A 12,276-nucleotide genomic window follows, 5' to 3' on the forward strand; every position below is an offset into this window, starting at 1 on the left:
TTATTATTCTGAATAAATTAATTTTTCCTTAGTTCTTGAAAGTTATTTTTGTTAGGGAGTGAATGTCTAGGTTGACGATTTTTTTTCCCCCTAGCTTTTTGTTTAAGGGCATAGCTTCATTGTCTTGTTTTCTGGCTCACTTAGATAGGAAGTCTGTTGACCTTCTTTGCTTTGTATATGTAGTCTATACTTTTTTTTCCTTCTGATTGCTTTTAAGATTTTCTCTTTATTACTCCTTTTCAGCAGTTTGGGTATAATGTACCTTGAGGGGAGGGTTTCTTTATGATTATTCTTTTTTAGTGTTAGGTTTCTTGGATCTGTGATATTATTTTATATCAAATCATTTTGTCTTAATTTTTTTTTCCGTTTTCTTCCTCCTACTTCTTGGGTCTCCAGTTATCCTCCTCCCCTTTGTTAAAACAATGCTTAGTCACTAATGATCTGAGTTTAAGATTTTTTTCTACCTGAAAAAAAAGATCTTTCTGTTTTATTTGGATAGTTTCTAGTATGCTGTCTATAAGTTCACTTATTTTTATTCTCCTGTGTTTAATCTGCCATTAACTGCATCCATTGTGTCTTTCATTTTAGAAATATTTTGCTTTCATCTCTGTAAGTTCAATTTTGGTTTCTTTTTAATTTTGTTTCCCTCTTTGTTGGGATCATGTTTTCTTCTCCTTTCTTGAATATGGAACACATTTATGTTATAGTTCTACAGTCCTTTTCTATTTATGCCCTCTCCTGTCATTTCTTATTATTAATTGACTTCTTATTAATTATTATTAATTAATTAACTTTTTCTGCCTATAGGTCATATTTTTCTCCTCCTTTGCGTACCTCATAATTTTGTATTGTATGCCAGCCATTAAGTCTTACTCTGTTGCCTGCTTGACTTGTAATCCTCAAGAGTGTTGAATTCAGTTGAAGTACACTGTTAGATTATTTGGAGTCTTTGGATTGTTTTGAGGATTTTAGGCTTTGTTAGTGTGGCATAGTTTGGTCTTTAAGATTACTTTTTTTCAACAAGTGTTCGAATGCCTACTATTTTAAAATTCAAATATGTAAAAAACATACTTGCCTGCAAGGAACTCACAAGAGGAAAGTATGCAAACAATTGCACTAAAGGCTTAAAGGACACACCACTTGGGGAGCATAAAACAAGTGGTTATTAATTGGGGGAGAAAGGTAAGGAGGGATGATGAGTCAAGCCTTCCTCAAAGAGAGAGGTCCTAGAATTTATGCTTGAAGGATAGGTAGCAGTTTAGCTGATAGAAGTGAGAGGGTGGATGTGAGGGAAGTTTAGCACGTATGGTGGATGACCTCATGGCAGGATTGTGTGCATGAGAGGAAGTAATCGCATAGTGGGACAGGAAACTGGAGTACAGGGAGGGACAGGCACACTTTGTGAAACCTGCTCTTGGAGTACTAATTTAGTTTCATGAATTGTAGAACTAGCATAGGATATCATGAATCTATTCATGAGGGTAATGCTGCAGGGCTTAATTACCTCCCACTAGGCTTCAGCTCTTAAGTCTCACCACCTCCTAGCACTGCTATACTGGAAACTAAACCTCCAGCCCATGAACCTCTAACCAGGGATATTATCTCTAGCAGAATATTTAGTCAGAAGTGTGTAATAAAAAATTGGACATAAACTGAAACTCAGATACAGAACTGAACTGAAAATATAAATTAGAAAGTAACTATTTGCATAGTTAAAAGCAAGGGTAGAAGTAAATTGTCTTTGGAAAACTTAAATGGAATGAAAACCAGAAAAGAAGGATGAAGGTAAGGAAATATTAATGTGTTTTTTTCGTTTTGTTTTTTGTTTTTTTGGCACTGAGGATTGAACACAGGATCTTGTGCTTGCGAGGCAGGCAGTGGAACCACTGAGCTAAATCCCAGCCCAGGAAATATTAATGTTTGAGTTAACAAGTTATGAAATAATGGAGGAAAGGAGACCAATGTAATGATTAGAAGAAATAAAGTGTTTCTCAGTCAGACATTACATAGTTATTAGAAATCTGGACTTTTGGATTCTATGTAGACTTGATTGTGGATCTTCTCAGCATGTGTATGAATTAGAAGTAAGCTGATTCATATGTGTACTGAAGTTTGAGAACTAGTCCAGCTGGAGGAAAGTCAATATAAACCAGTTATTTATAGAAGACAAGAAGGTTATTTCATATTCCTTGTCATGGTTAAGTCTTCTGATATTAAAAAAGGTCAAATTATAGACTATGTTAACTTTAACATTTCCCAGGCAGAGAAAAGGTAGGAAGACTTGGAAATATTTTTTATTGTAAAATAATGTATGCATACCCTCAAAAATACAAGATATAAGGGCACAGACAAAAAATAAAATAAAACTCATAATTGCATCTGCCCAGATAAAACCACTGTCTGTACACATCTACCATATGTCCTTTTTATATTGCATGTATAAATACACACTTGTAGTTCACAGGTTTTATGCAAAGTGGAATAATGCAAGCATGCCAGAACTGGGTTTATTTAATAATCTTTCATCTTCCCATAATATAGGTTGATGACATTTAAAACATCTTTTAAAAATCCTTTGTCTTGGCGACCTTGTTGACAGTTCAGTGAACCTCCTTCAAAACATTTCCTAGGTATGTAAAACATGTGTGTCAGAGTTGTGTGTTTATATATCTATTTTAATTGTAGGTAAGAGCACATTCTTTACACAATTCTACATCTTGCTTTTTCATACTAGTATGTATTATTTTAACTCATTCTTCCCAACAGCTGGGTAATAATTAAGAGAATACATTAGAATGTTTGAATTAATGATTTTCTGTGTCTTTGAGCTCTAGCAGCTCACTTTGCAGGTGTTTGTTTTGTCCATCTGTATTTTCTTGTCTGTCATCTGCTTTTATTTTCTCTCATTTCACTTTCATTTCTTTTATTGTAATACTCTGCTTAGAATTTTTTTATTTACCCAGAATAGAACACAAAACAAACAATCATTAAGTGAAGAGTTTATTATAATACAAAGATATTTTGGGGAGGGATAGTATATTTTGCTTCTCGTGCAATCTAAAACTGTATACTTTCTAATTCTATAACATGATGAGGAAGCCCTGCATCCAGTATTTTTCATTATCCTGTCTGTCTGCACCATTTCCAAAGATTATTTTTGTCTTTCCTTTACCAGAAGTATGCCATATCGTCTCCTATTTGATTCACTTTTATGTTGCACAGATACTTTCTGGTAGATTGATATTTTTGTGAGACAGTATTTTAACTTAAACACAAAGTAGAGGAGAATGGTTTAGTAAATTGTTTTTCTTCCATGACTGAAGCACAGTGTAAATGTGGAACTAATCTTTCATCTTTATTAATTTTAAACAATGATATGACTTCTGAGGTACTATTAGATAATGTAAGTGTTGCGGGGGGGCCATGATTTGTCTGGATTTTTTTTTTCTTTTTGTGGTACCGGGAATTGAACTCAGGTCCTTGCACTTGCTAGGCCAGCACTGTACCGCTGAGCTACATTCGCGGCCCTTGCATGTATTCTTTTGTGTTTGTTCATAAACATTGTTTTATAGTTGCCATATTGGATTCCATATCTCAGCCTTGAATATTGAGGTTCCATTGTTGCAGCTGGGGTATTTTCTCAGCACTCAGCCACGCCCCACAGCGCATCACACTTTAGGGGCAGCTCTTGTCTGTAACTAGTTTTATGCTGTGAGGTAGTGTTTACCTTTGATTAGAATGACTTTAGTCAGCAGCTGCAAAGATAATTGCTGCTTCCCCTGTCTTTCCCCCAACCCCCACTTCAGGCAAGGTTAGGAGTCAACTCTGTAGAGGTGTTACGTGTGCCATTGCTCTATCCTTCAATGTTATTTTTTGTGTTTGTCATGGCCTCATTGCAGAATTGAGCTAAGGGCTATTTAATCACTCTCTTGTTTCTGGCATCTAGGTTGTTTTTATTTCTATTATGAAGTGTGATGCACAGCTTCTCAAATCATGATATACTATAGAGAAGTGCCTAAGAGCACCCCAGTACTAGAGTTAGAAAATTTAGATTTTAATATTAGCTCTGCCATTTATTGTGTGGGTTTGGGTAAATTGCTTAACTTTTCTTGCCTCAGTTTTTCTAATTGTAAAATTGGAGAATACAATAGGATGTTAAATGTCTTAGCAAGCACTTATTCCTCATATACTCTCATTTAGAACCTCAGATGCTTCAAGATCATAATTTGCTTTAACAGACTCCCAAAGGTACACTTGGTGGGTCAAAGGGTAGGAAACTACTCAGAGTTTTGATGTGTATTACAAAGTTGCCTTCTAGAGGGGCCAGGGATTTAGCTCAGTGATGCTGCTGCCTGCCTTGCAGGCACAAGGTCCTGAGTTCAATCCCTGATACCAAAAAAAAAATTGCCTTCTAGAAAGCAGTGCCACTTTACCCAGGAGCTGACTTTGAGAGTGTCAGCTTTTCTGGAACCTTTGTGTTGGCTTGTATATTTTATGTTTATGTGAAGTTTTGGGCAACTCCATTTGCCTCTGAAGGTTTCTGACAGTTTGAGAATGCTGTGGGGAAAAAAGAAAAGTTAGTTGAACTGAGACAAATAAAAGGATTATCCCCTTGTTTTGTCCATGTAAACCTTATACTTAAACCTTGTTTTTGGTAATTTTGTTCCTCTTGGTCATTTTGGTCCATGTGTAAATATTTTAATTTTTCTTTTGCTCACGTTTTGTACTTTCCAAAGTGCCTCCCTTACATTATTTTCCATTCAATTCTCACAAAAGACCTGTCCAGTAATTAGCATATTACATTTATTAAGGAAACAGATTCAGAAACATTATGATTACCTAGAGGAAACAAAACAGAACAAGGATGTGAATGATCTATAGAATGGTTCTTGGATCATATTGGTCCTTTTTTGGTACTGCTTCAGTTTCAGTGACCAAACTTTTATTGTTACACAAGAGCACTAGAACTTGACCTTAGTTCAGAACAGAATAACATTATAATTTTTTTCTAAATATTAAAATCTAGGAATCTCTAGAGGAGGAAGTGCGTGTTTGAAGTGTACTTACACACTTCACTCTTATCTAACAAAAGAATATAAAATTAGAGCTTCACTGAAATTGAGTTTTTAAAATTCTGAAGGGGGACTAGATTAAATTGTTTGCATATAAATCTCTTTATACTGTAAATTCATATTGACCAAATGTCTTCGAAACCTGAAATAGGCAATCCTTGATAAGACCAGCCTGATTTAGTGAAGATACTCGAAACTAAGTATTTCTTAAATCTTTATTGATTTAGACTTTTGGTTATTTAGAATTCAGTCTTCCATGACTAATTAATAAAACTTTTTCTTTGGAAGTCTCCAAACCCAAGAGGACTATTACTATCTTGTTTTCTTGTCTCCAAGTATGTAGTGTGAGTAGGTCTTAAGTGAATGGTTAATGTTATACAGTCAAATGTAGATATTGAGTGGTTAAAGTCCTGGGTTAAGTTCTCAAAGGTTTTAATTAGAGTGTTATTAAAAAGTTAAGAATTAGTTTTAGAATTTTTCCTGAAGGATGTGTGTGTGTGTAAGTACTATTAATCATTTAACTTGGATGTGATGTCTAGTCATTGGTGTGCTCCTATACTCCTTTATAAGGAATTCATGTTTATTTATCTAATTTTATACGTAAAGATTTCATATTACCATTTTTGTATTATCACAGCCTTCTGCTCAGCAATGTCTATAGCAATTATTGTTATTGTAGAGATAAGAGTGACTCTGGAGGCAGGAAAGCTAGGATTCTGTTTCAGTACTATTTAAGATTTAAAAAGGCATTGCAAATAATTCTTATTTAATTCTTATTAAAATAATTCTTATTAAAAAGGATAGTGAAGCTGTACAGAAAAGAGTAAACTATATTATAATTTTGAACCTCAAAATAAGATTATTGTAATGTTTTTATATCTCATTAAGGTACCAGCATTTACCTATTTTTCAAAAATATGTTGGGTTGTTAAGTAATTTTTAGGGGTCAAGTTTTTTCATTTTTCTTTAAATGACTGAGTTTAAAGTAACTAACAAAATACTTACCTGAAATACTAATAAATCAGTTTTTCTTTTTAATATGTTTTCTTTAGGTGTTTTGTGCATCTGCTTTGCAGTGATAGCACACAAAACTAATATAGTTATGGCGACTTTGCAGCCTTTCAGAAATAGTCATGTGAAACCTAGAGCATCTGTCAGAAAAGTAAGTTCACTATATTAGGTTCGTTTTTATGAACATTTTAATGTAACTGTTGATCATGTTAAAATTACTATTGCTGTGACATTTAGTTTTAAATGAGTCTTTTTTTATATGCCTTGAGCTTTACCCTAAAGGTTTGTAAGAGATACTATCATTTATTTATTTAGCGAATACAAATTTGAGTCTAATTAAGCACTATGGTAGATGTTGGATAATTAGTAAGAAAATATAGTTAGGAAATTAGTAAGAAAATATAGTAAGAAATACAGTTATTAATCCTTTCTAGTCTGAGGAAGAACCCCTTATTTTCTCTCTTAATATAAGTTGGAGCTGGGCATGGTGGTGCATGCCTACAATCCCAGCATTCTGGAAGGCTAAGGCAGGAGGATCCCAAGTTGGAGTGTAGCTTGGGCAACTTAGTGATTTGGCAAGACCTTGTCTCAAAATAAAAAATAAAAAAGAGCTAGATATGTCGCTCAGTGCAAAGGCACTGTGTTTCATTCCCCAGTACCACAAACAAAATGAAACAAAACCCTAAGACAATTTGGTTAATCTTCTGCTTCTTGACATTTTGTTTTTGCTAACACTTTGGGGCATTACTTGAAGAAGAAAAGAACAGAGACTGGCAGATGGTTACCAGCCTTTTCCGTCCTTTTTCTGCTCTTCATCTTCTGGCGTTGGACATTCTTGACCAGTCCTTAACCTGTTAAGGCAGTCTCAGACTTTCACTAACACTGTTTTTCTTGCTTTCCTTCTCTTATGATAGCTGTCTTCTCTATTATGATAGTACTCATAAGGGAAGAGATAATTCATGTAAAGAGGAAAGGGCCAGTGTCCTTTAATTACCAATTTTCAGATTAATGACTTGGAATTATAGTCACTTCTAATGATGGCAAGTGAGTTTATTTTCCTTTATTTGTATTGCTTTGGACTCAGATTTTGACTTTTTTTTTGGTACTAGAGATTGAATCTAGGGCTTCGTGCATATTAGGAAAGCTTTTTACCACTGAGTTTCATCCCTGTTTCTTAAATTTCATTTTGAGACAGAGTCTTACTAAGTTGGTCAGGCTAGACTCTTAACTTGCAATCCCCCTGCCTTAGCCTCCCAAATAGCTGGTATTACAGATGTGTACCAGCTGTTTTTTAGCAGTTCTATATTTTACAATCATTTATTTATAGTGATTCATTCATTCATCTATGTATTTGTTCATTTATTTATTTGAAATTGGTCAAATTGTCCTTAAATTGTTATCAATGTGTAATTGCCTGACTGCTTTCTTGAATTCAGGTTTTACCTCTTTGACAGAATGACACAGTTTGACCTTCCTCAGACCTGAAATTGGCTGTTTTTTTCAAAGAAGCCTGAAAAGTATTTAGAAACTAAGATTTGGGTACTAGGAATGCCCTCTGGTGTACATGAGTTTATATTGATAGCTCACGTTCAGATTTCACATTTTATATATTTTCTGTTTTGATTGTGTATCCATAAATTAGCACAAAAATCTCCAATATTGAAAACAAATTATTTAGGTATGAACATTTTCAGGTTCATAGAATAGTTGGGATAAAACCCCAGTACTATAATGAATATGTTATATTCTTTTTTTTTGTTACTGGGGATCGAACTCGGGTTCTTGTGCTTGCAAGGCAAGTGGCAGAACCACTGAGCTAAATCCCTGGCCCTATGTTACATTCTTTACTTAGGTTCACCCTTTGTTAACATTTTGCCACACCCAGTTTTTATACCTCTTTTTCTATATACACACCCACAGTTCCCTTTTGCAGATATTATTTAATATGTCAGCACCATTACCTCTTCTAAGAAAAAAATGAATTAAATAACATCATCTAATATGCCCATACATAGATTTTCCTGATTGTCTCAAATGTCCTTGTAACTTTTTCCTTGCCTCACATCTAGGAGGATCCAGTGAAGGCTCCTACACTGCATATATTATTTTGTCCCTTTCATCCCCTTCATTTTAGACCTTAATGGTTTAGATTCTTTTCTCATGACAGCAAATCTTTATAAGAGTCTAGGCCTGTTGTCCTATAGAATATACCCATCTTCTGTGTCATCTGGTTTTCCCTGTAACTAGGTTCACCCGGAATACCTCAGAGATGATTCTACATTCATTTCACACTATCAGATCAGGAGGTGCATGCTGTTGATGCCAGGCTTTACCAGGTGGCCAAGATTGTAACCATCTTATAACAGTACCTTTGTAATTAGAAGGATAATAGACCTATTAGATGATAGTTCGTGATAATATGAATATCCTGTTCCCCAATAGCTTTTAACCTAGTAAATTTAGGATACATTGATGATTCTTTCCCTAAATCAGTAATTACAATTGGAGTTACAAATAAGATTTTTCTGATTTAGTCATTCTGTCCATACTTGTCAGCTAGTGTTTATGGGTAAAGAGTGCCTCATGATTACATTGAGCAGTTATAATCCATTTCCATTTTTACTCTTTTTGATGTCCCAGTATCTCAGAATTGGCCAGGAGGAATTCCTTCAAGCTGGCTCTGTGTTCTTTTGAAATGATACCATTAATCTTTGAGCATTTCCTTGCATTCGTGCAAAGGAGTATGTTCTAGGTTCATTCTGTACTTTCTCTGGCCCAGGTCTGGAACCAGCCATTTTTCTGAGTTTGTTTGTTTTGTTTTTTTGGTGCCGGAGATTGAATTCAGGACCTTGCGCTTGCGAGGCAGGTGGCGGCACTATTGAGCTAAATCCCAGGTGCTACTTTAGTTCATTTTATTGGTGATTTTTTATTAGAAACCAAACTCTGGGTATTGGGTATGCTCATTGCCACTGAGGGTCATTGCTTCTAAGACTTTTCAATGGAAAAATGTGGTACATGTATTTAGAGGATTTTATTATGGGTTCATATTGATAGATCAAATTCAGATTTACTTATTTACTTTTGAGACAAGGTCTTGCTATGTAGTCCAGAGTGACTTTGAACTCACTATGTAGCCCAGGCTGAATGTAAATTCACACAGTCCTGCCTCAACCTCCCAAGTGCCGGGACTACAGGGGTGAACCACCATACTCTCCTCAAATTCAGATTTAATGTTACATTTTTTTCCTTGAATTCTTTGATTTCTTATTTATATTTCTTCTTTTAAAGCAAAGATTTACACTAACTTTATTAAAGTTAGAAGCTCTTTGTTGACTTCATGTAGTATTTGAGGTTCTGAAATCTAGGGAAATGAGTGAAGTGTACTTTGACCTCCATAATTTAGTTTAATGGATAGGAAAGCATTATAATGAGAATAGTAAATATAAAATGTTATGATTTAGATTAAATGATCTTAATATGCAAACAATATGACAATAACTTTGAAAGCATTTTAATATGACTAAGGGATGGGAACAATTTTCAGGTCTTGGGATGGATAGGCTTTCTACGAGGAAGACTGGAATAAGGACATTTCTGATAGAAGAGCACATTATCAAATCAAAGGGGGGAGTAAGGTAGAAGGAAGTTAATGTTCTCTTTAAGTGCAGCTGTAATACTCATTTTGTTTATGTAAATTCTTCCTCCCTCTATTTGTTTGTCCTTGACAATCTCCATCCTCAAATCCAGAGGTCTGTAAACCTCCTGAAAAACCTTATTTTGAGTTACTCTCTTTTTTCTGTCCCTGTTAAGTGAATAATCACTATTATTAGTGTCCCTATAGCGCTCACATTGTCTCACTCATTATGTAAATTGTTCTCTTTGTTCTGTCAGTGACTTAGAAATCAGACATGCAACCTGTTAGTTTTAGCTTAAAGTAAGAGTAAGCAAACCTGTGGCTTATTGAGGGTCCTGTGTGGTTTTCCAGTAAGCTAAATACCTAGCCTCTGCTATATTCATGTGTTCTGGGTACAAAGAACTCTTACTTAGCCTTTTCACCTGAATGGAACTTTTCTTCTTGGCTGAATTGAGTTCTCCAAACAATGTCAAAAGACATCAAATGAATATTAATTGGAGAATTGGTGACTTTTCATCCAAAACTAGAGTATCTACAGGATCTCTTACCTTGTCTTAGAGTTAAATAAATTAAGAATGTCTTTTTTCCCCCCAGAGCTTCAGTGAAGATGTATTCCAGTCTGTAAAGTCTTTATTACAGAGTGAGAAGGAACTATGCAGTGTATCAGACGAGGACTGTTTAAAGCAGGACGAACATGCCAATTTAACTGAGGTTTGACATATTACTTTCTAAATCCTTTCTTATTAAAGCACAGTGTGGATACATGTTTTAAATACCGGCTAACACAATTGTCCTAATGCATTATGCTGAGTACAGTAAAGTGGGTAAATGTTATTTACTACTTATTGAGTGTTCCATTCTGAAACATAAAGTTTATTTCCTGTATTCATTTTTTGAGTTATTAGTTTTCATGGCTATTTCTTTCTTTGTTTTTTTTTTCTGTTACCGGGGATTGAACTCAGAACCTTGTGCTTGCCAGGCAGGCGCTGGAATCACTAAGCTAAATCCCCAGCCCTCATGGGTATTTCAATACTTTGATTCAACAGGAAAAGGTAGTCATAAATTTATCTTTGAAATTATTCCCTTTGTTACTTGAGGATAAGATATTCAACTTGCTCAGCTATTTCTCTGCTAAGTCTAATGTTTCCAGTCTTTGTCTGAATTCATTGCTATAAAAGAGTAACATTTTAAAAAATAATAGATCAGTAGCCATATATAAAGATATATAATCATATAACAATATATCAATAGTCTGTCATCATGTTCATTTAATAACCAAACAAGACATGTGATGTTGGGTCTTTGCAGCTTAAAACTAAAACGTATATTAAATTTTTGGTTTATTTATTTATTTTTTTGACAGTACTGGGAATGGAACTCAGGACCTTGCACTTGCCGGGCAGGCGTGGCAGCGCCACTAAAGCTACATCCCTGGCCCTGTTAAATTTTTTTTGAATGGGGTTCTAATGAAAACCTTCATTATTCATATTTTGAAGAATGATTTTCTTTCATATTACTTGAGAAATTCTTGATTTGGCTGCATTTCATAGGAAGATGAAAATACTTTTGGGGCCTGTATTTTTTTGCTACTTGCACCTCTTCTTTTTATATCAGCTCAGTTTCTGTAGCTCTTGACCTACCTTTTTTTAAAAAATTAATTTTATTGGTACATTTTAGTTATACAATATAATGACATTTATAATTGGAAATTTACACCTTTACATAATCTCTCTTGGTTCTTATTTTTTCCCCATCCCCCTGCCCTCCCTTCAACCCCTCCACCCCTCCCCATTTACAAAGACTTTGTTTCCATATTTTCATTTTCTCATATTCCATTCCCTTCTTTCCTTTCCCATACCCCTCCCACTTCCCCTTTGCCCCTTTTCGTCCTTTTTCACAGTATCTATTATACCTTTTAGTCCTTATTTACACTTTCAGTTTCTCACACTAGAGAAACTATTCGGTATTTACACATGTGTGTCTTACTTCTTTTTTTAATTTAGAAGTATGACCTCAGGGCTGGGGATTTAGCTCAGTGGTTTCACCGCCTGCTGTGCAAGTGCAAGGACCTGAGTTCAATGCCTGGTACCAAAAAAAAAAAAAAAAAGTATGGCCTCACTGTGCATCCATTTAGCTATAAATGTCTCTAATTTCTCATTTTTTATGGCTAACTAGTACTCCGTTTTATTAAAAAACCACATTTTCTTTATCCAGTCTCCAGTTGATGGGCTGCTATGAACATGGGTGCACGTATATCACTGTGGTATGATTCTTTTAATTCTTTGGGGAAGATACCCAGCAGGGGAACAGCTGGGTCAAATGGTACTTCCAGTCCTAGTTCTTTGAGGTATCTCCGTACTGATTTCCGAAGTGGTTCCACCAGTCTACACTCCCACCAGCAGTGGAGTAGGGTTCCTCTTTCCCCACAGCCCACCAGCATTTGTTATTGGTTGATTTCATGATAGCAGCCGTTCTTTCTGGAGTGAGGTGAAATCTCAGCATTGTTTTCATTTGCATCTCTCAAATGAGCAGTGATGTTGAACATTTTTTCATATGTTT

At 35.0% G+C, this 12,276-nt stretch overlaps 1 protein-coding gene across 6 annotated transcripts in view; it reads left to right on the plus strand.

Annotated features, from left to right (window-relative positions):
* Window positions 1–12,276, plus strand: part of Akap11 (A-kinase anchoring protein 11) — a 51,521-nt gene that overhangs the window by 5,421 nt on the left and 33,824 nt on the right. For 4 of the 6 annotated variants that reach the window (XM_013072057.3, XM_004844250.4, XM_004844251.4 and 1 more), the window contains exons 2-4: window positions 2,542–2,630; window positions 6,125–6,234; window positions 10,312–10,428. In XM_013072057.3, coding sequence (XP_012927511.1) covers window positions 6,175–6,234; window positions 10,312–10,428 — 177 coding nt within the window. In that variant the 5' untranslated portion in view covers window positions 2,542–2,630; window positions 6,125–6,174. The remainder of the gene's footprint in view (window positions 1–2,541; window positions 2,631–6,124; window positions 6,235–10,311; window positions 10,429–12,276) is intronic. The other 2 variants (XM_087197311.1, XM_087197312.1) reach the window with 1 other exon arrangement.

The sequence above is a fragment of the Heterocephalus glaber genome, unplaced genomic scaffold, assembly GCF_053883595.1.
Source record: "Heterocephalus glaber isolate CG9 unplaced genomic scaffold, H.glaber_assembly_v1.0 deba00001666, whole genome shotgun sequence".
Taxonomy (NCBI): Eukaryota; Metazoa; Chordata; class Mammalia; order Rodentia; family Bathyergidae; genus Heterocephalus; species Heterocephalus glaber.